Source organism: Coenobita brevimanus, chromosome 89 (genome assembly GCF_032717465.1).
Source record: "Coenobita brevimanus isolate Jiangsu-jjx chromosome 89, ASM3271746v2, whole genome shotgun sequence".
Lineage (NCBI taxonomy): Eukaryota > Metazoa > Arthropoda > Malacostraca > Decapoda > Coenobitidae > Coenobita > Coenobita brevimanus.
This window is the reverse complement of record NC_137042.1, coordinates 32,234,649-32,260,831: the sequence shown is the minus strand read 5'-3', so window position 1 is coordinate 32,260,831 and position 26,183 is coordinate 32,234,649. Positions and strand designations below refer to the sequence as shown.

The 26,183-nt window shown below is 40.7% G+C and overlaps 1 protein-coding gene across 2 annotated transcripts; it reads left to right on the top strand.

Moving 5' to 3' along the window:
- Positions 1 to 491: 491 nt before the first annotated feature.
- On the top strand, positions 492 to 24,979 carry LOC145411462 (rab-like protein 6). 2 transcript variants are annotated; one of them, XM_080281507.1, is made up of 16 exons: positions 492 to 534; positions 3,594 to 3,693; positions 3,936 to 4,156; positions 5,098 to 5,204; positions 6,517 to 6,609; positions 7,508 to 7,632; positions 8,332 to 8,472; positions 10,452 to 10,557; positions 12,079 to 12,182; positions 12,933 to 13,084; positions 15,195 to 15,348; positions 17,729 to 17,862; positions 18,544 to 18,682; positions 20,357 to 20,856; positions 23,029 to 23,168; positions 24,341 to 24,979. In XM_080281507.1, exons 3-16 carry the CDS (start codon positions 4,027 to 4,029, stop codon positions 24,512 to 24,514), a joined length of 2,199 nt encoding a protein of 732 aa, XP_080137633.1. In that variant the 5' UTR covers positions 492 to 534; positions 3,594 to 3,693; positions 3,936 to 4,026; the 3' UTR covers positions 24,515 to 24,979. The 2 variants fall into 2 exon arrangements, with proteins under 2 accessions (XP_080137633.1, XP_080137634.1); XM_080281508.1 differs by lacking the exons at positions 492 to 534; positions 3,594 to 3,693 and adding an exon at positions 655 to 681.
- The last annotated feature ends 1,204 nt before the right edge of the window (positions 24,980 to 26,183 follow it).

Below are 26,183 nucleotides of genomic sequence, written 5' to 3'. Positions count from 1 at the left end.
GTTGGAAAATCTAGGCTTGCACCTGCATATAAACAAAGGCTCCACTCACCTGGAGTTTCCCGAGTATACAATAGGTCCCTGGTGTTTACCGAGGCCATCGAACTCCCAAGAAGACGAATAATAAGTGGAGTAATGATAGCTTAGAAATCTGTTAGTGTATGTGGGAAATGCTTTTGTGTGTCATATACGGTAGGGTGTGGCGACCATCCAACACATGTGGTGATGCTGACTTCTTCACCTTTATCATTTTTTGTGTGTCTTCCCCCCCTCCTCTCTTCTTATTTTTCCCATCTTTTCTGCCACTTTTTGTTACTCTTCTTTCCTTTTTAGGTGGCTTTACCTTGAGTGACAAGCCTAGTGGTTTCCTGTAAGCCAAACAATTTACAACGCTGGGTAGTAACCCAGTAACTAACTCATACGTGCTCCTATGTGTCACCAAATGAGTTGGTGGAGAGTTAGTGCTACTCCCCGTGGAACAACAAACTCAAAAGAAAAAAGGACACTCCTTGCGGGACTGTGACGTCTGGCTGTAGTGTGTGTGTCTCCACAGATTTCTGTTAATAGTAGATTTGGAAAAGGTTATACGAATCCCTTCGTGGAACCATCTTTCCTGACATTTCGGACACTTATACTTGAAAACAAAATCAGCTGTGGAGGTTGGGGAATGGACCTCCTTGTTCTGTACTTATAAATTAAAGCGCGTAAAAGTAACTGCTGTATACTGCATGTAAAGGTTCTTCTTGTGTGAGTTATTTAGTGGTTGTATTATTAACGTGTCTCAAGCGACAATATTGACATATGGAGAAGAGTGGCCGCGCCAGATCCAAGCCATGAACGTTATCCCATGTAGTGTATATTGTAATTTGGTAGTCAGGCAGATCACTTTAATAGGATATGCATAAAAATGGTACGAATATATCAGTATGTATGGTTGCCATTAAGGTAACAGGTTGCCTAAACAAGCGCAAGGTTATCTACCGTAGTACCGTAGTTTGACTAAGCAGGAAAAATGAACTTACTAAATAGACAGATTTTTAATGCAATTTTGAAGCCTAGACAGTAGAATGGTAAGTATTTTATGCTTTAAGCAGAGCTAACGTGTAAGACAGTGAGAAGCCATGGTATTAATGCAGTTTAGGTCAGTCATGCTCTCATTTTTTAATTTTTTTACAATGACTGTATTAGGTGGATTTCTTTATGACTTCCATCACAGTTGCTTTGTTTAGTATTTAATACATTTAGTGCAGTGGATTCTTGTGCTTGTAGCTCTGTCTCTTGTTTCATCAACGTTTAAATGAAATTACGTTTGGCGAGGTGATGAGTATCCAGAGTTTCTCCAGAAATGGTACTAGAATTAGAGGTTTGGGTGGTTGCAGTTTTGTTTGTGTTTAAGTATTTTACCTTTATAACTTCTGAAGTGAGCATGGAAGTGAAGAAGTTACTACATGACAGTATTGTGATACCAACTCTAACATATGGAAATGAAGCTTGGACGTTGTTGGAAGGACACAAGTCAAGGGTGAGAGCAGTAGAAATGAGTTATGTAAGAGGAGTCACATGGAGAGACAGGCTGAGAAATGAGAATATAAAGGAGTGTTGTGGTGTGGATGTGGATGTGATAGGAAACGTTATGAGGAACATACTGAGATGGTTTGGCCATGTGGAGAGGATTGAGGGTGAGATACTGATGAGGAGAGTGGATGTGAGTGAGGTGGAGGGGGGGAGAGGGAGGGGGAGGCTGAGGATGAGATTGAGGGATGGAGTGGAGAGGTAGGCTGTATGAGAGAGGGGGTGTGAGTTGGGAGCAGGGCAGTGAAATGGCGGGGGACAGGGTGACGTGGAGGCGATTTGTTGTGGCCACCCCGTACGGGATTGAGGCGTCTGGCAGTAGATAGAAAGATTGACCTTTATAACTGGCCATGAAGCTGCACATTTAGTATCTGTAAATTGTAACAGCCAAAATATACACACGAAACCTCCTTTGAAGACGATAGGCCTACCTGTAATGAACATGTGCCGGTAGTTGAATTACCGGCACATGGAAATTACCGGTACCAATAATTTTTTAGCTCTACACTAATGATTTCATTGTATTTTTTCATGCATTGTTGATGATTACCATATTGTTTTAGAAATAGTATCACCCTGTGCTATTAGTTTATTATGACAGTAATTCCGTCAAAGGTAATTCTCATTGAAATAGCAGTGACGTGGTGGCAGTCTTGCATGGGTTGATTAGGAAGTTAGATTAGAAGTCTTGGCCTGATAGTTAATGAGGGTTTTCAGGGTTAGGTGTAGTGGCAATCCTGGGTGGTTAAAATTATGAGAGTTCTGGGGGACACAGTGGAGCCAGGTTAGGATGCACTGACATATGCAGTCAGTGAGATTGAATGTAAATACACTGCTATGGATATCCAAAGCAGACAGTGATAGCAACCAGTTATATTGCTGCTGATGTTAGGTTAAGGAAGTGGGATGACCTTATCATCATCATCATGCAAACCTCCATTCCTACTTAAGAATGAGGAGAGGTAAGGCCAGTTAACCCCTGCAGGCTGATGATGTATTTTGCACAGTAGTCCCTCATTTATCTAGACATGTTCTATTTTCCATTTCCATTGGACCTTGTTGACCAAGTGGTGGCCAGAAAGTCCACTCTCCCAACCTCTACTGTATATGCTTTTGCATCCATTACACATCTTCGCATCCTTTCATCCACATACACATAATCAATCATTGCCTTCCATTCATTCAGTTCACCATCCACCCTTCTCATCACTCGCCATGTATACCTGTGGAGCATTTTGTGCCTGAAGAAGGTATTGGCTATCACCAACCCCCTCCCGGCACAAATGTCCACTAAAGCACTGCCATTCTCATGTATCTCAGCAGGCACACCCCACTCAACAATTACTCCATCCAACTTCACATTCCCTACTTTACCATTCGTATCACCAATCAAAAGCAGTCTCTCATTCCATACAGACTTTTCCATGCACACTTCCACATTTGTCCAGAACTCTGTTGTTATCCATTATTTCCACATGACCATACCATCTCAGGACACTGTCTTTGATTCTGGTGTCCACCGACTTCCTCACTCCACACCTTTTTCTTCATCACCCCTATTTTTCTTTCTGTATTTTTAGGATGATCAGAAACTTGAATAAAATAAACACAATTTTTTGTTTCGTTATGAATTGAATTATATATAAATTTATACACAGGGGCGGATTAAATTAAAATTGCCAAAAATAATAAGCGTATATGAAATTCTGTAATAAGACTCAAGGGTTAATGACATCGAAATAACTTAAGAATCACTGTTCTGAACTGTTGTAGACTAGCCTTGGGTTCCCGTGCCCCATGCTGTATGAGAGTGACTGTTGCTGCCTGTAGCAGATCTTTGTAATTTGTGTTTGCTATTGCTGTGTTTACAAAATCAGGAGCAGATGTTTCCCATTCCTGTCAACTTGGACCAGTCTTTTGAAATCTTACAAGATTCTTCCACCATATGCAGTTTAATCAGCTGCAGGTTATTTCAATTTGTAATGCGGTACACATACATTGTTATTTTTACTGCATTGCAGCAGTGTGTGGCCAAGCATAAACCATCAGGAGCAGTAATCCACTCTCCTGTCTGCTTAATTTGGTCCTTAAGAAGCCTACAAGATATTTTCTTCATTGCACAAGGTAGCTACCAGCAGATTATTTAAACTTGTATTACAGTGCACATGAGCTGTTATTTTCAGTATCTACATGATATGTGGACAAGTATAGAACATCAGGAGCAGATATTTCCCATCCCTCTCCTGTATACTTGATCTGCTCTTTCTAAAGCTTACAAGATGTCTTCTGCTTTGCATTAGTTACCTGGCCACATATATCAGTTTGTAAGAAGTACATATATGATTTAATTATTTATTTTTTTACAGAATCCTCACAATGTGTAGACAATTATAGAACATCAGGATTATATATCCCTCTCTCCTGTCTACTTGACCTGGTCCCTTGGAATTTTGCAAGATGTTCTCTGCCCTACGCAAGTTAGCCGGCCGAGGGTCTGACGGTCCTGCCGCTCAAACCTCCCCCCCAGGGATGCAGGCCATGGCAGCGTCACTCCAGCGACGATTTGCACGTGGAGTTCAGTACAACAGTAAGGCATCCACACTGTGTTCAGTTCAGTCCTAAGTAATGAATTTGTTTATGTGTGCACTAAATTAAAATGGATAATAGCTGTGTATTCACCATTCAAAAACCAGTATTGCATCAGAAGAAACTCTCACAGCATGAACTCTCACCCATTTGAAATTACAGCACATCATGGATGAAAGTAGCAACTGTAAACCTGCAGGTTTTTCTGGTATGCAGTACTGTATTGCGTTGGTGGTAGGTGATGGCAACCATCATCCACTTACTTGATGTAATGCTGCCTACTTCTTTCTTCACATTTATCATTCTGTCTTTGTCTGACTTCCACTCTTTCTATTTCTCCTTTTCTTTTCTGCCACATTTTATTACTATTTTATCTTCTAGGAGCCATACATTGAGTGACAAGCATCATGGTTTCGTGTAACCTAGGAAACCATTTTACATCACTGGGCAGTAACCATATACCGTAACCAGATAACAATGTAGCTTAGAGCCTGCTATGGTGCTCCTGCTAACTGAGTGGAACGCCACAAATGTAGCATTCATCCAGGAACCAAAACTCTGCTCATTTACCTGCACCTTATGACAACAAAGCACTGCAAACCACTAGGGAACATCCGCTCAATGCATGGGAGGGATGTTTGCTTGCTTCCATTAATGGGTCTTCTCGGCCAGACAGACCGAGGTTAATCAACAACAACAACTGTATTGCAGTATAAGATACTGTTGGAGACAGTTGTATTGATCCACTTTTTAGCTGAACAATTATGAAACTCTTAGACAACACTGTGGAAAATTATTGTTTTCCAAAGGAAGATCACATTGCAAGGTTTCAGAAGTCACTGGTCACCATTTTGTCATTTATTATAAGGAAGTGAATTGAAATTGGTGTCTGCAGTGTTATATAGAGTTTTCAGGACTGATGAAATTTATTTTGGTTGACAGTGAAGATAGTGATCAGAGGAGACCGCAACGTAGGGAAGTCATGTCTTTTCAAACGCCTTCAGGGCCAACCCTTTCATGAGGAGTACATCCCAACAGAGGAGATACAGGTCAGAGGAAGCTGTGGTAATTGTAGTAGTAATAGTAGTAATTAGTAGTTACAACCCCAGGGTCATTTGGACATGAACCCAAGTTGCCATTTTCCTGCAGTCCACCATCCACCTTTTGGATTTGAGGAATGTTTGCACAACCAGGCAGCCCCATTACCCAGGTATATCAGTACCATCATGTGGAGGCATCAATCTTTGGTACCTGTGGGGTAGTACTGTTAAGCATTATATTGCAAAGTGGAATGCAAACCTCCAGTTCTTTATGGAATTTCCAAAGCATGTGGAGAAGATGGAATGCGTATCACCTTCCTATTTCATTGCTAACTACAGTGTATGATGTAGAATGCAGGCTGATCGTACGTGATAACCACAGCCATTCCAAAAATGACCGACAAACATTAGGGGGGCTTGCATTCTTCATTGCAATTTAACCCCCTGACATCAGGTTCCCTGCACCTTATCCCCTTCCCACAACCTGGTCTATTTTCTTAAACTGGATTTTCATTCCTTTTTTCTTACAGATCAGTCACAAATGATACAAACTCACAAAAAAAGCGTATACCCACCCTCTGCTGCTGTATATCTCTACTAGTGCATTGGTGGCTGACCACAGTCAGTACACATGTATTCTGCCCTTCCAGATTCCTTTCCTCCAACCCCTCCTCCCCACCTCTGTCCCAGCTAGCCTCTCCCCACACCCTCAGGTGCATGAGGGAGCCTGCCACACCACTTTCAGTGAGATTGATGCGTCTTTAAGTTAAAACGTGCCTGCAAAATGTGAAAACTTCCTCAGACGTGAACTGTCGTCTGTCGACCACACGTCCTTAGACATGAACTGGTTTCAGGGTGTTAAAGTTGAAGTGAACGAACCAGACAGTCATAAGTGACATAGGAGGCTTCAGAACAGCTTTTCCATTACAGATTACTTTGCATATTGCACCATATCATTCACTTGTGGTTTGTTTCTGTTGTTTTATTATCAGCATCTTGCTGGGCATGATGTGGGATTGGCTGTTATAATTTTTTCTGTGTATAATGTTTAAATGCCAGATATGTGTGGATAGTCATGCCAGTGAGGTAGGGGTTAGGATTCCAGGGGCTTGAATAGCAAGTGTACTAGTGTATGAACCATTTCACTGGCATGCTGTTGATTAGCCCTCTCTCTTTTGTGTTTTCTCTTTCCCTGCTTTCTGGATCCGTACATCTCATCTTATCTTTAGGTGGGGGGGGGGGAGAAAGAGGTTGGAAAGGATGATAATGGTGATGATGATTATGATGATGATGACAACAATGACATTTAATTACTGTACAGGTGGCCAGCATCCAGTGGAATTACAAGGCAACAGATGATGTAGTCAAAGTGGAAGTGTGGGATGTTGTAGACAAAGGAAAGAAAAAGAAAAAGGTAGGTAATGTTTTTCGTTTGATATTTTGGATACGGACTCATAAGGGTTAACATCTGAGGGATAGTGGAATTTACTAGCTACCCACATAGTAATACTCAGGGCAAGCAGTTGGTTACACTCTGTTGAAGGGTCATATGCATATTTTTAGAGACTTTGTAACACCTATTCTTTTGTGCTATTTACTGCATGTTACACGTCATCCTCTTGTGTGTTACTGATGCAGGCTGTGTTAATATTTAGGTGATTTGAAAAGCACAGAAGATATGTTATGGTGTAATGTGGAAAAATAAATATCCAAGGAAGAGATGCTGCTAAACCTCTCTTCATCACTTAGAATATGACCATAAATGTTTGGACGAAGTTGTCTAGCCGTGGCCTCATGTGCCCCTGATGGGGCAGTAAATGATTGATAAATAAATCAAACTAGGTTCAGTGTAATTTTTGTACTGAATGCTGTATTGGTGGGTTGTAGTATTTATATAAAAAAAAATCTGATTTATGAAGTATTTCTTATTCATGCTCATTTCAGAGGTTTATAGTCAGTTTAGGAGGTACTTTTTGAGTTGCAGGAGTTTGAAATAGTATTCATTAATCCTTTCAGTATTAGATGTCCTTCTTGACTTGAATGTACTGTAATTGTGTGGAACTGGTAAGAATATAATAAAAATACTTACTCATATTAATGGGATTAAGACATATCACATGTTATGGAAGTGAATGTTCAGTAAGTGAGGAGGCTAATTATATCAAACAGTTATATTCATTAAATGAGCAGGCTGATTATATTGAGCAGTTCAGATGTTCCAAAAATGGCTGTCAAAAGTTAAGGGCTTGCTTACAGTTTTGCACTCTCAGTTTCAGTAAAATGTCTCTAACCATGTGTTATTCTCATGACAGATAGAGGGGCTTAAGCTGGACAACAGTAACCTGGAGTTTGAGGAGCCGGCTTTGGATGCACAATTCCTGGATGTTTACAAAGGCACCAACGGCGTCATACTAATGCTTGACATGACAAAGAACTGGTAAGTTTTCATCATCATCGTAACACTATTACCTGTGTAAGTATTGTACATTAGTTTTAACTTAGCAGAGGTCCTTAACCCTTTTCAACTCAGGTGATTGCCAAATGTATTTATATTGGAGGGTTGATTTGTCTAGTAACCAAATGTACTCATTTCTACCCCTTGATTAAGGCTGATCAAATTTCACGTAATCATGAGTCTTCTCGTTGTTGGGACTGGTCCAGATCTGTCGGGTAAAATCAGACAAACTGTAGTTTATGTTTAGAATCATTTATTGCAGTTTTACTGAATAGAGCAGTGGACTGGGGACATTGTGGTTATAATCCCAGCCATTGCAGGAAACTTTATGGCTTTGCATTTGATATTGTGTTCACTGCTCTTGGTGCTGGAGTGGGATGCCTTCTTGTGATGGTGTTGATATAATTGGGTGGCTTGGCCACCCAGTAATACAAATATCACTCATCTCTCATTATCCCAGGAAAGATTGTAGGCTGTAGGAGAAGGGCAATCTCATTCCACCAAGTTTATGTTCAGATAGCTGTGGGCCACATCAGCAACAATATCAGTCACTATGTCTTCCATATAATGCCACCAACATATCAAAACACCCTCACTTATAGCATAACACCAGATCTGAGTGTGAAAGGGCTAAGTAAAACAGCTGCCATATTGGCACATATGCTTTTGATTTCTCTGCAGGACATTTGAATATGTGCGTAATGAGCTGCAACGTGTGCCAATCCACATCCCTGTGCTTATCCTGGCCAACCATAGGGACATGGGGCATCATCGTGTTGTATCAGAGCATGACCTCAAGTTCTTTGTGGAAGGATTGGAAAGGTATTATGCACATTTAATAAAAAGGCTGAGATTTTCATTCCTTTGTAGCTCACTTCCCATAATTCAGTGGCAGAGTACAGTCATCCCTTGTAGAATACTTCATTGTTATAGGTTTCATTATCATGAAGAGATTAAAATCTACGCTGTTTCTGTCATAGTGTATTTTCTGGCTCGAAATGTCATTACCATGTGCCAGAGTCAGGTCAAGCCTGAAACTCACAAACGCACACAGTTTTACATACGTTCCACATATACTGACTCAGTGCATCAGCACATGACATTGCTGTACCCAGGTATTTGAACTCTCACCTATTCCAGGCTCTCTCTGTTCACTGCAACATCACACTGGGAGTCACCTTCTCTCTCAAAACAAAAAAAGGATAAAAACAATAAGGAAACTAAATGACCAAAAAGCAGTTGTTTACCACTGTAAAAATAATAAGAAAAATATGGAAAACAAGCTGTAAGAATAAGATGTGACCTGGTATGGTCCTTCTGCTGCTTAAACTAAACTGTACATTTACCTCAATCAGTGTACAGTTATGGACAAGGCGAGTGGCTGGTCAAGGGTTGGGTGAAGTACATGTACCTGGGAGCAGATTGATCATTCTCCCTTATTGCGCCTTTTTTGCCACTTTCTGTTAACCTAACAATACAGTAGCACTGTATTTCTTTTACTTAACATTATACTGTGTATGTATTTAGTGGGTCTAAATTGTCATGAAAGGGAAAATTTGAGTTGGAAATTGGGTGCCTGTGACCATTTATGATAAATCTCACAGGTTTTATGTGTTCATTATCGTATTATTTCGTTATCACGTTCCATGTTCGATACCAGTTATGTGTGATAACCAAGGGATGACTGTAAAGCAGTACTGTGGATCAACATCCTCTCTGTTGTGCTTCAAATGATGAGCATCATATTTTAGTGTTAATGTCTTGTTATAGTTGAGTATTGAATAAGTATTGTATAGTTGGATATCATATGCCAAGTTAAAGTGAAAAGTACCAGTTATATATAAAGGGGAAAAAAATGTTGCTATATTTTGGAAAGCATCCCTGTCCTATAGCAAAACCTTACTGTATCATTTAGGATGTTGATCTTTCAGAAAAGTACAGTATCTCTGTGTTTATTATAAAGTGTTGATTTTCTTTACAGGGTAGCTAAGTTAAATAGTAAATGTCTTCGACTTCTTCATATTCTGTGAACACATCAGACTATTTTACATAGAGTACCAAATGCCATGTTATTTAGCAATATAAGTACAGGTGCTGCTTCTCATCAAAGTTTGAGAACTGTCTTGATTAGCTTTTTAAATTTTTGACTTTTCACCCTGCATAAAATACTTTGGGTTGTAATGGAGTACCAGGAGAAAATGATAATGGGAAGCACCTGAAGGATATGTGTCAGAAAAGGTGGTTATGCATTTGTAACTCATATTTCAAACACAAACATGCACATAATACACATGGTATAGATGGAACGGGGATCATGTTGAAGGGAGCCCGATTGATTATGTGCTCATAGAGAGGTCGATGCTGGGAATGGTTGCTGATACGAGGGCCATGTGAGGACGATGTGGACTGGCTAGACAAATGTTGTAAGAAGAAGTGCGTGATCAGGGGTTTGGCGTCCCATTTTAATGTTACATCGTCTGGATTGACTCTGTTGGATACATTTATGTGAAGCTACAGAATGTGGTGAATGTTTTGGGCGTATCAGATAGAGCCAGGATTCCGGGGGCTTCAATGATGCTTGAATGGGAGCGTGGCTTATTGGATTGGGCAAACTTAGGCTGTCTGGACATTGTTACTCCTCACCCTGCCCTAGGGTGGAAATGGAGGTGTGTATGATGATGATGATGGTAAAATATTTTGCATTTAGCCTGAATAAAATACCCAAGGGCATCTGTGCAATTAAAAGGATTAATAATTTCATAATGTAGAGATTTTCCATGTTTCTGCTGTCTTCTGGAAAGGCCCGAGGGAGCAGCAGATATCCGCTACACAGAATCGTCCATGCGAAATGGATATGGCCTCAAGTTTCTGCACAAATTCTTCAACCTGCCATTTCTGCAGCTACAGGTAGTATCTTTGTTCATTTTTACAGACAACTCAACCTTGAAAACAAGTTTTTGCATTTTTGTAGATTTTTTTTTTTTTTTTTTTCCCCTAGACTTGTAATTCAGGGATTGTGGAATACAGAAGGTGCGTTAGCATAATTTTTTACAGCTTGTGCTCATTTCTGTTTTACATAATATCTATTTTTACATCTCATTTTGACAGATCTAAACCATACTTAACCAATGAAGCTCAGAGTCTTAGTATTCATTGTCTTCAGCCTATATCCTGATGATTTGATTTGGTTTAGGAAAAGTCTCTTGTACCGAAAAGATTTTTAAAGGCTGTATATAACCCCTCCGTTTTAATTATTCTCCATAAAACATGGGTAAAATCATTTGGTAGCAGCAAGAATAAACTAAAAGTTATAATCTGAGGCCCTTAATAACATAGTGTACTGGACGCCACATGTTGAAAATGGAGAAAAATGTAGTTAAAGTTGTGTAACTTTCAAAATGCCATAACTTTGGAACTAATGAATATTTTTTAGTGCTTTATATATATATATATATATATATATATATATATATATGTGTGTGTGTGTGTGTGTGTGTGTGTGTGTGTGTGTGTGTGTATTTTAGCTTGAAGTTCATACTTCCTTGTCATGCTGATCTTAGTAGAAGAGAAATTAGCAGCATTCTGAAAGGTACAACAATAGCTGCATTTCTCTCCAGTGTGGTTGAGAGACAAAGTGTACTCTCAGTAAGCATTTTTAACAATCAAACCAACCAAAGATATCAATGGGAAATGTTCACAAAAGCAAAAGCAAAAGCCCAGTGTTCCTGAGCTTCTTACTAATGTTTTGTGCCCACATCTCTGGCCTCCTCGCTCTTTTTCTGTTATGAGAAGAACCAGCAGCATTTTGCTCACTACTAGAGTCACTCATGTTCTCAAGACAATGAGAAAAAACACTAAAACAGCTCTGAAAATAGCCAGTTAATCCAGGCAGTGTTCTAGGCCGGCTGGTAAACAAAAAACTACGTCACGTCGCAACAGATTCCCAGATTACAGTTGTCAGTGTCTTGCTGAGCTCTCTGCCTTTCCCATTTTCTGTACATTATGGCTAACTTACCCTTAAAATAATTCAATTTTATGCTGAAATATTCCATTATGTTAGAATAATGGTACAATAATTAATAATGCTATAAAAAAAAATGCATGAATGTGAGCATAGAAATGCTAGTATCTGGTAACACCAGACAATTCGTTGCTGGGAAGCACTTGGTACAGTCTGTGACCAGCATGAAGGTTTGTCGACGCACTGAGGTGAAGTGGGCAGTGAGACCATGTTGCAGAAGGGGAAATTGGACCCCTAATGCCAGTTGCTTTCTGTACCTCATGGTTGCTTTCCAGATCAAAGGGGGTTTGGGCTACATAATGGTATACTTAACTCAGTTTCGCTTTCAGTGGCGCTTGGTACACTATGTTATTAGGGGCCTCATATCACCTGGATTCAGAAAATTAAGTAGGATTCTGTCTGTGCAGAGGGAGACACTCCTTCGCCAGCTGGAGACCAACACCGCAGAGATTGACGCCACTGTCCAGGAGCTTGATTTGTACCAGGAGAGTGATGATGCTAACTATGACATGTGAGTAACTATAATGGATTTGTTCAGTCTTTGTAAGAATCACTATTGCCTTTCAGCTTAGTTGGTGGTCAAGTATTGTCAGACTGGAGAGCAGATTTGACTATAGCATATTTATTTTAACTTGACAAGAAACCCTAACACCCATAGTCTTGAAAGTGAGGGCAAAGGTTACCTTTTCCACACCCTATTCGAAGTGGAAACTCACACCTTCAACATAAGCGGTAATTTTGAAAGGATGAGAGTGCACCCCTTCGTGTGGGTAGGCGCGACAAACAGTTGGTAACACTGATTACTTTTAAAATTTAAAATCTTTAAGAAGAGCATATGACAGTTTCTAATACTGACATACAATAAAATCTCTTAATGTCAGCAGTTCTTACCTCTTTTCTTACTAAAGACTAGCATTTGCTCTTGAATATTGTGTATAGGATTATGCATACAGGCACTGGAGAAAACCTGTACCATAGGAAAAATTCAGTGTCAGACATAGCTTTAGAGGGGTTTATGTGGTCAGTAATAATAATGATCAGGGATTTGGCACCCCATTTTAACGTGACAGCGTCTGGATTGACTCTGTCAGATACGTTTATGTGAAGCTACTCTCATGTTAGTGCCCTGCATAATTGATGATGGCCACCCATCTATCACATGTGAAACTGAAACTTTTCTCTGCCTTAATAAAAAACACCTTCTTTATCCAAGTGTGGGTACAGTTATATCAGTATGTCATTAAACTGGTGTATATTTCAGCTTCTTGACCCAGCTCATGGACCGACGTCGAGCAGTGGCAGAGTCCTTGGGTCCAGTTCCTCAGGCTTCTGTGGCAACCAACACAATACCATTCACTCAGGCAGTGTCTGGTATCAATACTACACCCAGTGCCACCACCCCTTCACTCAATGGTCAGTGTGTGTGTGTGTGTGTGTGTGTGTGTGTGCGTGTGTGCATGCACATTTGTGTTTGTGGATATGAATGAGCCCATGGCTCCTTTTCCTCAGACTGTCCCAGCCACCACCACAATACTATTTCAACATCATTCCCACACCCTACACCCAAGACCACAAGTCTGTCAGTCTGTGGTACATACTGTATGTGTTCATTTTTGTTTTGTGAATTATAGTGTACTATGCTGGTTATTGCAAAATGCCAGGTACTGCATAGTTCCCCCAATCAGCTCATTATTCGGCACTGAATCGGATTTTGCGTTATCTGTCTCAACTTTCGGTCCGAAAACCTTTTCCATGAGTAAAAGATGAAAATTAGATATAAAATACAATAAAGTAATGATAAAATACAGTAATACAGTGTGAGTCGGCTACTGTTTACGAGCTGGTTGGTACACCCTCAATGCCGGATATTGCATAGAACCTCCAGTTACATCCCATTTTGGCGCCGGATATTGCATTAATAGACCCAAGCCAGCAGCACCAGATATTGCAATTCTGTAAACAGTATATATATATATATGTATTGAGTGCAAGAATTATCATGGCATAAGTTTATTGAGTGTGGTATGGAACATATATGGAAGAATTATTATAGAGAAAGTAAGAGAGATATCAGAAGTCTTAGTGAGTGATGAACAGGGTGTCCTTATGAGTGGCAGAGGAGGTGTGGATCATATATTTGCAGTGAGACAGATAGCAGAGAAGGCTTGTGAGAAGGACCATAAGGTGTTTATGGCATTCATGGATCTGGAAAAAGCATACAACAAAGTAGACAGAGAGGGATTGTGGAAAGTTTTGCACATGTATTGTGTAGAGGTTAAGTTGCTACGTGTTCTCAAGAGATTTTATGATGGTAGTGAAGCATGTTTAAGGGTTAATGAGCACCTAAGTGAATGGTTCACGATTGGTGTGGGCGTGCGACAAGGTTGTGTGATGTCCCCATAGTTGTTCAATATATATGGATGGGATGATGATAGAAGTAAAAACACAAGTAATGGAGAGAGGGATGGCTTCGGTAATGAATGGTGATGGATGGAGTATCTCAAATTTGTCATATGCTGATGATGCAGTACTGCTTGCAAGCACCGGACAAGAACTTGCTAGGCTAGTGCAAAATTTTGCTGATGTCTGTGAGCGTCGTGCCTTGAGAGTAAATGTAGAAAAGAGTAAAGTGATGGTTTTTGAGAGAGAAGGTGACTCCCAGTGTGATGTTACAGTGAATGGAGTGAGACTGGAATTGGTGAGAGAGTTCAAATACCTGGGTACAGTGATAGAAAAGTGAGGAAAATGTGCAAAAGAAGTTGAAAGTAGAGTGACACAAGGAAGAAAAGTAGTAGGTGCAATGAAGGCCTTGATATGAAACAGAGGCTTGTATGTTGCAGCTGCACGAGGCTTACATGAGGGTGTGTTAGTGCCAACTTTAACATACGAGTGTGAGACTACGGTGTGGCATGAAAATGAAAAGTCAAGAGTAGGAGCAGTGAAAATGGGACTGGTGAGGAATGTATGTGGAGTACAGAGAGTGGAGAGGATACGTAATAATGTGATTCGTGAAAGGTGTGGAGTGAGGAAGTCGGTGGACACCAGAATCGAAGAGAGTGTACTGAGATGGTATGGTCATGTAGAGAGAATAAAGGTATATCTGAGCGAATTTGAAGGAGGGAGGAGGCGAGGTAGGCCAAGGAGAAGGTGGAGAGATATGGTGGATGAGTGTGTGAGGAGGAGAGGCTTGGAAGTCGGTGAGGCTAGGGAACTGACAAGAGATCGAGCTGGCTGGATGAATGTTGTGAGGGGAAGGTGCATGGTCAGGAATTTTGGCACCCGTTTTTAACGTGGCAGCGTCCAGATTGACTCAATCGGATACGTTTATGTGAAGCTACAGAATGTGGTGAATGTTTTTGGCGTATCCGACAGAGCCAGGATTCCGGGGGCTTGAATGATGAGTGAATGGAAGCGTGGCCCATTGGATTAGGCAAATTTGGGCTGTCTGGACATTGCTACTCCTCACCCTGCCCTAGGGTGGGAAAGGAGGTCCGTATGATGATGATGATGATGAATTTTTCAGGAATGTCAAAGTCAGTGTCAGCCCCAGTGAGTCTGTCATCAGGTAACTCTTCCAGCACCCAGGCCAGCCCTTGTTCTGGCCCTGCACCCCACACCTCTGCCATTACCACACACACTGCCTCCAAGACTTCAGCAACCTCACCAACCATTGCCAGGTGACCATAGCATATTTGTTTCAACCTAAGAAGGGGTCTTAACCCATCTGAACTAAGTTGATGGCCAGATGTCATTTGAGTGTAAGGTTGTTTTGACTAATAGTCATGGAGACGATCTCACTTCATAACTGAGGCTCGTCAAATTTTATGCAACCTGAGAAAGACCTTTTACCCATTTGAACTCAAGTGTTGGCCAGGTGTAGCCAGATTGGAGGATTGATTTGACCAAAATCCATAAAGACTCATTTCTGCTTTATAACTAGGGCTCATTAAAGTTTATGCATACATGACTTGTTATTCATGCTGTTTGTAGTGACCCAATTCTATCATGTAATAATTAATTAGCTGTAGGCCATTCTCTGCTGTCTCTCTGCTGTACTATCAATGCTGAAGAGGGACACTTTGATACAGTAGTTGACAACCAAGCAGCTTCACTGCCCACCTACATAAACAATCCCTCAGCAACCACACAGTCCCTCTAAAGAAGGATGGTGGACTGCAGGAGAGGGGCATCTTCAGTCTTCAGTCCACTAGGTTCACATTCAGATGAGCCAGGAATGACATCAATAATAGCAGCTATAATTTATCCACCTTAACTTTATTGTTTTTTCTTTTTTTCAGCATATTTTTCAGAGCTCATTTTCAGAATGACTGTGGTAGTAGTAGCAGTAGTAGTAGTAGCCCTAGGTTCATCGGAGCCAGTAGACTGCAGGTGGTTCAGCATCTCGCTTTTGAAAAATAGAGAAGGAAGTTGAGGAACATTTAAATAATTGGGCAGCTCTGCTGCCCATCTGTATTGCTATCACTACAAGAATGACAGTACAGTGGCTTTACATCCTTTTCATAACAGTCCTTTGTGTCTAGGGTAAAACAGGATAATTTCACCATGGATGGTGGTCTTTGCTAAATACAAACAGCCATGAATGGAATATTGACATTTTAACTGCTTTATCTATACGTTTAGCCCTTCTGCTAAAGATACCTACCCTGTATAATGATTTTTCTATTTTAAAAAAAAAAAAAATGTCACAGATTTTTTAAAAGAAGTGTCTCATGGCAAAATTACCTCACCTGACAGGGTAATTTCACCACAAACTATAGTATTTGATGATTGTTATTGTTATAATATTTATTGTAGGTAGGTGGGGTTGCCCATCATCCACTCACTCAGTGTAGTGTTGCCTTATGATCTCCACAGTGAGCGACAAGCCAAATGGTTTCTTGTACCCAGGAAACCATTTAAAATCACTAAATTATTGCAGAAGTTTCGGAGAGCCTCAGAGGGCCCAATACCTGCCTAGGGTCCCAAGTAAATGGGCAGATTCACATGGCCATGTGGAATGTGAGAGGTGTGAATGAGGAGAGCAAGAGAGTGGAAGTGGTGAATATGTTCAAGAGTGCAAGATATACCATGATGGCATTATGTGAAACAAAGATGATAGGGTGTGAAGTGGAGGAGTGGGAGGGTGTAAAGTGTGTAAAGCCCCTGTCACACATACACGACTCAAACGCATTTTTTCATTGATTGTCCCGGACTCTTTAGGGCATTCGTGAGCTGCTGGGACAACTCGTCATGCCTCATGACGTGCCAAAAGTCATGTCACAGTTGCGTCGCAGTCGGGAGTGTCATACATTGGTCATGAAGCAGTCTTAGCTCAATTGGATGCGTCGTGATGTGGTCGTTGCATGTCATGATGCTGTCACCGACAGAAACAGTATGAATGCATGACGAGTCGCCGACCACGACCAGATCGTGCCAAGACCCCGAGACGACCATCCCACGTATTTTGATAGTCCATTCGGCGAATCGGAATCACGGCACACCGTCTAAATATAAAGCCTAAGCCTAACAGAAGCTTAATTGATACAGTAGTTTGGAAGCTGTAGACCATTGAATTGGAGTTATTGGCATCTTGGTGAATTGCCCTTTGGTGAAATTAACCCATTGTATTGTAACATCATATTGTAGTATTAATATCTTATTAAATCTCAGCTTTGAAGATGGAGGTTTGGCAGTTTTAGGCAAAGCCAGAGTACAGAGGTTTGTTATAAGACATTTTGCCAGGGTTCAGAGTTTTCTTTCATGGGTGTATACTACTCAGTCTACTTGGTATACAGTTCTTAATTCACCTTAACTTGGCCATGGTTTCATTTTCTTGCAGATTGTTTCATGTAGCTCAGTGGCAGAAGACAATGTTATGGCCATGTTTTCTTAGCAGTACTTTATGACTAGCATCATATTCTAGTGTTAAACTTTTATAACAATTTGGCATTCAAGATGGAGAGGTATCAGTTTTAGCCAAGGTAAAGTGAGAAAAGTATATTATACTGGTTGTTGATAAAGTGTAATTAACATGTAGAATTTTTTTTTCATTGCCAGCTGCAACAACAGCCCCTCAAGTGAACCCAAGTCATCAACACAGAGTCCTGAAAAGTCACAGGACAAGATCAGTTTTATGGCTCGCATTTTTAGCAAGAGCAAAGAACCAGAATCAGCCAAGGAGGCAGTGGCAGGTATGCCAATTGAATTACAGGATCTGTTTGGGAAGTAAAAAATAAATTACATCTGTACAGATGGTTATGCTCAAAATCAAATGGCTTTTAGTGTTGGGTTGTGAAGGATTTTATCACACCCTGTCCCTCGGAGTAGAAACTACTGTAAACAACATTGACTCAGTATTCAGTATTTGTTGTAAATGGCAGCTAGGTTTTTTTTTTTTTTTGTAGTGGAGAGCAATGCCTTCACATGGTGGCACTGATATACAGTAACTGGGCAGCACCACTGCCTGGTTATACAATTGTCCCTCCTCCTCCCAGGCCCCAAAGAGGAGGATGGTGGACTGCTGGAGAATGGCAGCTTCAGCCAGCAGTTCACTTTGTTATGTTCAGATGAACCTGGGACCAAATTAGTATCAAGAGCAAGTGGGGTTTGAGTGCATGGGATTCTAGCACTTTTACTGCTGAACACTGTACAGTACATTTTTTTTTTTCCAACCTGATTATGATCCTAAACCCCTTTCAGCTCACTTATTGGCTAAGAGTAGACATTTTGGAGATTTCATTCGACTGGTAGCCAAGGAAATGCATTCCTTCCTCATAACCAAGGTTCATCAAATTAATTGATGATACTGATGTGTTAGATGTACATTATGTCTCAGTTTTATGTTTTCTCAGTCTTCCTCCTGCCATACACAGATGTGCCTTCAGCATCCACTGTCTCTGTATCAGTGGACGATTTTGTGCCTGATGGTGGCCGGCTAGACCAGGCCTTCCTCAATGATGTGGCCTCCATCCCCACCAAGGACCCTTCAACTCCTGTGGCTGAAGAGGACAGGTATTGTAAACTGAACTATCCATCACCAAGGCCAGTCCAGTATTATTTCATCAAGGGCATATAGCCCCATGGCTAAGCTGCTCAATCCAGACATTTATAGTGAGAGTGACTAGATGCAGGCCCTTAGTGGCATTACATCTGCAATAAATCCCAGCCACCCCTCAGAAGTAGACCCCAGTTGGTTGCATCCAGTTAGGGCACCAGAACTCACTAGACCATGAGGTATCAAAAGAAAATTGTATGAGGGCAAAGGCACTAAGGCATTAAATCAGTACGTAGCACAAAGACCCATCCTCTGTGCATCAGAGAAATGTCCTATAAAGGAGAAAGTGCTAAGTGCAGTGGGGTTATCAATCCACTATTGATAAAGAAGTTGCAGTCCTTACATAACTTTTTATATACATAGAAACATCATCCCTTCCATCAAAAGTATATTGAAAATTATGATGCATTCATTTCACAGTATTTGTAACACATTCAATACACAATATTTTTAATAACAATATTTGTAACACATGGAAAAAAGTGGAAAGTAGAGCGACACAAGGAAGTAAAGTAGCTGGTGCCATGAAGGCCTTGATAAGAAACAGAGGCTTGAGTGTTGCAGTTATGCGAGGCTTACATGAGGGAGTGTTAGTGCCACCTTTAACATATGGATGTGAGACAATGGTGTGGCATAAAAATGAAGAGTCAGTAGTGAGAGCAGTGGAAATGGGACTGGTGAGGAATGTATGTGGAGTACAGTGAGTGGAAAGAATATAAAATAATGTGATTCATGAAAGATGTGGAATGAGGAAGTCTGTGGACACCGGAATCGAAGAGAGTGTACTGAGATGGTATGTTCACATGGAGAGAATGGACAACAACAGAGTGGTGAAATGATATGTCTGAATGAATTTGAAGGAAGGAGGAGGTGAGGTAGGCCAAGAAGGTGGAGGGATGTGGTGGATGAGTGTATGAGGCAGAGTGGTGAGGAGGTGAGGCTAAGAGATCGAGCTGACTGAATGAATGTTGTGAGAAGTGCATGATCAGGGATTTGGCACCCCTTTTTAATGTGACAACAATACAAACTCCTTCTTTTGCCCTCTCATTCTCGCCTACTCTGGCACATGTACCTTATCCATACTCCCATTCCTTCACAGTCTCACCTCCGCATTTCGTTTCAGTTATTCCACATACATCCACTTTTGCAACCTGAAGCACCTGGACAATCTCTTTCTCTTTCACCTCATCATTCGCACCCCTTACATTCCATGTCGCAATCAATACCATGTCCTTTGTTCAGTCCTTTTGTCATCACCTGTTGGTCAGTCCAGGTGTGAGGCTTCTTGTTCGTATTTTTAGTTACTTGTTTTCCAGAGAGGGGCACTAACCCTCTGCCAACCCACTTGCTGTCACGTAGGGAACACTTGTTGATTAGTTATAAGGTTACCACCCAGCATTGTAAATGGTTTTCTGGTTTACAGGAAATCATTTGGCTTGCCACTCAGTGTAGAGCTACCTTAAAATAGAGTACTGCTACACTAAGTGGGTGGATGTTGGGGCCCCCACCTACCACGATGATGATTCTTATTATTAGTATTACTGCCGCGAGTTGATTATTCTTCTTAATATTATTACTGCTGCTTATGTTTTATTGCTGCCATTATTATTTTCATTTACTTATTTTTGCAGTGATGATGAGTGTGATGGGAATCCATTGGTATCAGGCTTCCAAGTTGACCTTGATCCAGATGACCTCCAGTTGGGATCACATACAGGAGTTTCAGTGGAAGAGGAGGAACAGGAGGACATGAATTTTAGCTCCCCACCCCAACTCAAGCAGAGAAAGTCAATTTCAGAGAGAAAATCAAGTTCAGATAGTGTGGATGATACAAGGACTTCCAGAAAAAGTGCAAAGAGTAAGAAACACTCAGTTGATAGTGATATACAGGAGATTGAAGCCTTCATTGGTGTGTCAAACATTGTCATGGAGGACCTGGAAACCTTTGCATTACAGGGGAAGAAAACCAATGTTGGGGGAGGTAAGGTTGAAAAGGATGAGAATGGACTGAGAAGTGAGCGATTAGATGACTGGCTTAACTCAGAGGAGGGCAGTGCAGCCAACCCTTATGTATCCACCTCCACCATACTGCCCGATGGAGCACGACCTGATGACTCCGATGCAGAAGAAGGTAAGATTTTGTTGTAGTTGGTTTCTTTTCATTTGATGAAACTGGACCGCTCCCGTAACTCGGTATGCTAAGTTCTGGTTCCATGAAGTCTGATGAGAATTAATTACTCTTTAGGAATTAGTTTCCATCATTTCAAGTCAATTACAGTTGGCCATCCAAGCAAAAAAGGGGTCAGGAATTTCTGTTATATTAGAGGAAATGTTCATTGAATATCATACTGTATATGATGATTTAAAAGAATTACCGTAGTAAATGAAATGATGAAAAGATAAAGGTGAAGGTAGATGCCATGAGGCATTTTACTATCTTGTTCATCTCCATTACTTAGGCCAGGGGTTTCCAAATGGGGGAGGGGGGAATTCCCCCCCTGGGGGAAGTTTGGACATTGCAGGGGGGGGGGGATAAAGTCAAAATGGCCAAAGTAGCCTTTTGATGTGTTGCGGGTTGTAGATTACCATTTTGACGTGTTGCGGGTTATAGATTTGATATGTTTTATGGCCAGATGCCTTGTGGCTTTTAATTTTTGCATTTTAAGAGGATGGTCACAATTGTGGTCGTCAGATAATAACCATACTAGTTACGGTACTTGAAAGTACAAACTATTTATAATGTTTCCAAAACTTTGTAAAAATCTCCATAATACCACTAAATTTCTTGCCATTTGGCCTGTATGTTTAAAGTACGGTAATATCGCTAAATGGAGGCGAACAACTTGGGAATCTATAGATATTTTAAATAACTCCCAAAGGTGGGGGAAGATTTCACCCCCTTTGGTACTTGACGGGAAGGGGGAAGTCATCAAGGATTTTCTGGCAAGGATGGGGAATGACCATAAATGTTTGGGAACCTCTGACTTGGACTTTGGACATGCAATATACTGTTCACCCACAATCCTGGGATACAAGGCTGCTGCACCATCCAGATTACCACAATTAAATTTCCCAGTTGTTACCCAAGGTACGGTACTCATTTTACCTCAGCTAACAGAAGGTGAGTGGACACCTGACCTAATTGGTGCCAACTTTCTGCTCAGGATTCAAACACTGATGCTAATGGGCCAGCTCTGCATCAGGATTCAGACTGATGCTGATGGGCCAGCAGTTTCATATCTGGCAGTACTAACAATCAGTATTTATAAAAAGACAAATTGTACTGGAATTGGCAGTATTGCACTCAGTCTAGCAGACTTGCTTTCGCAGTATGTGAAGATTTAAGTATTGTGCAATCCAGTTTATAAAAAGGCAAATATACCGGAATTAACATTATTGCTTGCAGTTTAGAGGAATTACTATTGCTGTACAAAGTGAAGTTTCAATTTTTGTGCAAATATATTTGCCTCGGTATTGATAGTTCTGCTACTGTAATGCTTCATTAATTCTGGTTTTAGATCCTTTCCAGCATGTATGAGGGGGGATCCCAAAATTCCCAGAATTATTAAAAAAAAACTTCATTACAAAACTTACAATGAATCCATTTTAGTTCCATTTAAAGTATTCCTCATGAAATGCTATGCTTTCCCCAGTGCATTTCCCATTCAAAGCACTTCCTGTAGTCATCTTTAGTCACCTTATCCAGAGACCTTTGCATTTTTTTTCCTGGATTTCTTCTAAGTTGTCAAGTTTTCTGCTTCTCAGTTCTAACTCAATCATGGAGAATAAGAAAAAAATCACAGGAAGTGAACTCTGGCCAGTACAGGGGGTGTGGAGCAACAACAGTTGTTTTTGGCCAGAATTCCAGAACTGACAGTGCAGTGTTTGAAGGGGCATTGATGTGATGCGAGAACCATTTCTGGGTGTGCCATCTGGATGATGTTTGTGCCTGATGCATTCCCATAGACACCTCAATGCTGTAATGTAAAATGGACAGTTGACAGTCTCTGCACGGGGAACAGATCCTTTGTGAACAACCCCCTCAGTCTCAAAAAACAAGATCAATGTTGTCTTGAAGTTGGACATGACCTGATGCACTTTTAACGTTGTCTTGATGTTGGACATGACCTGACGCACTTTTTTCGGTCTTGGAGATATTAGTGTCTTCCACTGACTGGACTGCTGCTGGGTTTCAGGGTCATATCACTGGCAGTGCTGTTGAATGATTCTTCCTATTTCACCCGATCATTGAGTGGGAAAGAGAGGTGTGATGATGATGATGATGGTAGTGAATGTTTTGCAGGATGGTGTGGTGATGGAAGGGAAGGTTTGGAGAAAACCAGCCCTCCCAGTGGTAGTTCCTCCACCAGGAGCTGCAGCCCTGTTGACCACCCAGAGCGCAAGAAGAAACACAGGAAAAGAGATAAGTCCAAGAAGGTAAAGGTATGGTTCTGTTGTACACTATGCTTTTTTCACATAATGTGGCATAAACTCACCATCTTTCTACCTTAATGCTAAGTTGTAGCAAGAGATTAACACTAAAATATGATGCTAGTCACTGGAAAGTGCTGTAGAAAAGTATGGTTCTGTTGCACACTAAAGTTGCATTCAGATTCATACTCATTGAGTTTGTTACTGTTGCTTTTGTTATCATCATTGTTGTTATTGTTGCTCTCTTTGTTGTCACATCAATAGAATACAGTCAAATGAAACCATTCTTCCCCAAAAGGGATCTCCATATCGAGGTCAGCAATGATGCAACTGATGTTTTCTATGGATTGGAAACTAAAGCAAATGCCAAAACAAGCTAATTACTTCCCAGCAGTTGTTGGAAACCATAGGGAAAAAAGAAATTGGGATGTGGATTAAGATTTAAAACAATGTGAGAGAATCTCAGCTCAGACTCTAGCTGTACAATAATAACTTGTGGCTGAATGTTTCCTGTATAAGATGATGATGATGATGTAAGAAATCTATTAACATACAAGTTGTGTACACTACAAACTCAGATTTGAAAATTTAGCTTCGAAAGACCTCCACTTTCCAGAATATTTTTTGTGCAATAAGGGGGCATTGATATCACCTCTCTTTGCAGTCAGTGCATATTTGAAGACTGTGTGTGTGTGTGTGTGTGTGTGTGTGTGTGTGTGTGTGTGTGTGTGTAAGAACCAATAATTAATGCAAGGTATTTCACCATATTTACTGTTGTTGGTATCGTAGGCAATGCATTACATGATTTTCACATTAGTTATCACTATGATTCTACTTGCCAGTTTTTATTATTATTATTATTATTATTATTATTATTACATTGAGTGACAAGCCAAATGGTTTCCTGTAAGCCAAGAAACCATTTACAATGCTGGGTGGTAACCATATAACCAAACCATACGTGCTCCCTACGTGTCAATAAGTGGGTTGGTGGAGGGTTAGTGCCCCTCCCCATAAAACAAATAACTCGGAGTCAAATGGCCACCCCTTACGGGACTGTGGCGTCTGGCAATAGATAGATAGATAGATTATTATTATTATTACTATAAACCCCTTGGATCCAACTAATTCAGATCTGAGAATTATTCTGTATTTCTGTTGCTCAGATAATTACAATTTTACAGGATGATGAGAAATCAATCAAGAAACACAAGAAGAAAAGTAAAGAGAGGGAGAGAGACAAGGATGGAGAGAAGAAAAAGAAGAAGAAGAAAAAAGATAAGGACAAGGATGACCTGGAGGAGTTCTTTGCTGGATCCCCAGAGAAGGAATTTGATGAGGCCTATGAAGCCATTTAATCTGGCCATTCCATGAATTGTTACTGCCAGGTTTGTGTGTGTGTGTGTGTGTGTGCTTTCCTTCATTTGTTTGTGATGTGATAATTATTTTATATGGCCTATGAAGTCATTTGGAGCTGGGGAGGGCCTGATAAGTAACATATTTGTCTCACACTTTATGTGCCTGAAGTGTTGGATTCGAACTCAGTCTGTGGCAGATATACAAATTGGATGTTGGTATTATGCCCTTTTATATATCTTAGACAGGCTGTAACATACACAGACATAGCTGTTGCAACACTCTGATAGTCACTGGCATCACTCTTCATACATATTTTCATTCCCTATTTGTACTTCACCATTATGGGGGGAAAAATAGACTTTGGCAATCTCACCTAGGATTAGATTTGATTCTGCATTTGACCTTGTATGGACTAATACAAATACAGGCATTCATTGGAGTTAGTACTGACAGGTTGTTGCAGACTTTTTTTTTTTTTCTTTTTTTTTTTTTTTTCTCCAAGGGCTTTATTTTAGGCACCAGCAGAATGGAAAAATGTTGTGGTTGTACCCTTGTACAAAAATAAAGGTGAGCGAAGTAAGTGTAAGAATTATCGTGGCATAAGTTTATTCAGTGTGGCAGGAAAGGTATGTTCAAGAATTATTGTAGAGAAAGTAAGAGAGATATCAGAACTTCTAGTGAGTGATGAACAGGGTTGCTTTAGGAGTGGCTGAGGATGTGTGGATCAAATATTTGCAGTAATAGGCTGTGAGAGGATGACATGGAGATCTGTCATATCATATGACTGTAGTATGCAATATCAAACTGAGAGGAGTCAAGTGGACCAGGAGAGAGAGGAACAGTCAGGGAGAAAGACTGAAAGTCAAGAAGCTGAAGATCAAAGAAAAGGCAGATGAATACAGGACCGAAGTAGGGGAGGAGTTAGAATCAGTGAATTGGAATGAAATGGATCTGGGCAGCCTGTGCAATGCATATAGGGATTGCCTAGTTAGGAATGCAAAAGCGGTGTGAGGTGTGGCAAGAGTAACAACAAAGAAGAAAGGTATGGCATGATGGGATGAAGAAGTTAAGAGAGCGGTGGAAGAAAAGAGGATGAAGTGGCTAGATGGGTTCAATTGAAATAAGAACTGAATATATTGAGAGCAAGAAGCACGTAAAGAGACTAGTGAAGAGGAAAACGGAGATAAATGATGATCTAGGAAGAAGAATGATTGCAAACTACCCTGAACATAGGAAGTTATTCTTGAAAGAGGTGGGGAAATGTAGAAGTGACAGGAGAAAGAAATGTGAAGGAATGAAGGGTGTAGGTGGTAGATTATTAACTCATGGGGATGAAGTAAGGACAGGATAGAAAGAATATTTCGAAAACCTGATGAATGGGAATAGAGAACAGAGCCACTGTAAACATGATTGGTTTTGGGGGTGTGTAGAGAAGGAATGCAGTGATAGGACACGTGACACATGTAAATAGTGCTGTGAAGTGGCTGAAAAATGGGAAAGTGGCTGGGGTTGATGAGGTGTATGCAGGGATGTAGTGGAGAGAGTGGAATGAAATGCTTGTTGGAGATATGTAAGAAGGTATAGATGAGTGAAACTGTGCCAGCATAGTGGAAAAAGGCTGTGATTGTACTCCTGTACAAAAATAAAGGTGAGCGAAGTGAGTGTAAG

Bases quoted from the DNA above. Each gene is read 5' to 3' on its own strand.
- LOC145411462 (XM_080281507.1), top strand. From the start codon at position 4,027: ATGTTCTCTGCCCTACGCAAGTTAGCCGGCCGAGGGTCTGACGGTCCT. The intron at 4,157-5,097 runs GTAAGGCATCCA...TTTGGTTGACAG, and splicing joins ACGTGGAGTTCAGTACAACA to TGAAGATAGTGATCAGAGGA. The intron at 15,349-17,728 runs GTGACCATAGCA...TTTCATTGCCAG, and splicing joins ACCTCACCAACCATTGCCAG to CTGCAACAACAGCCCCTCAA.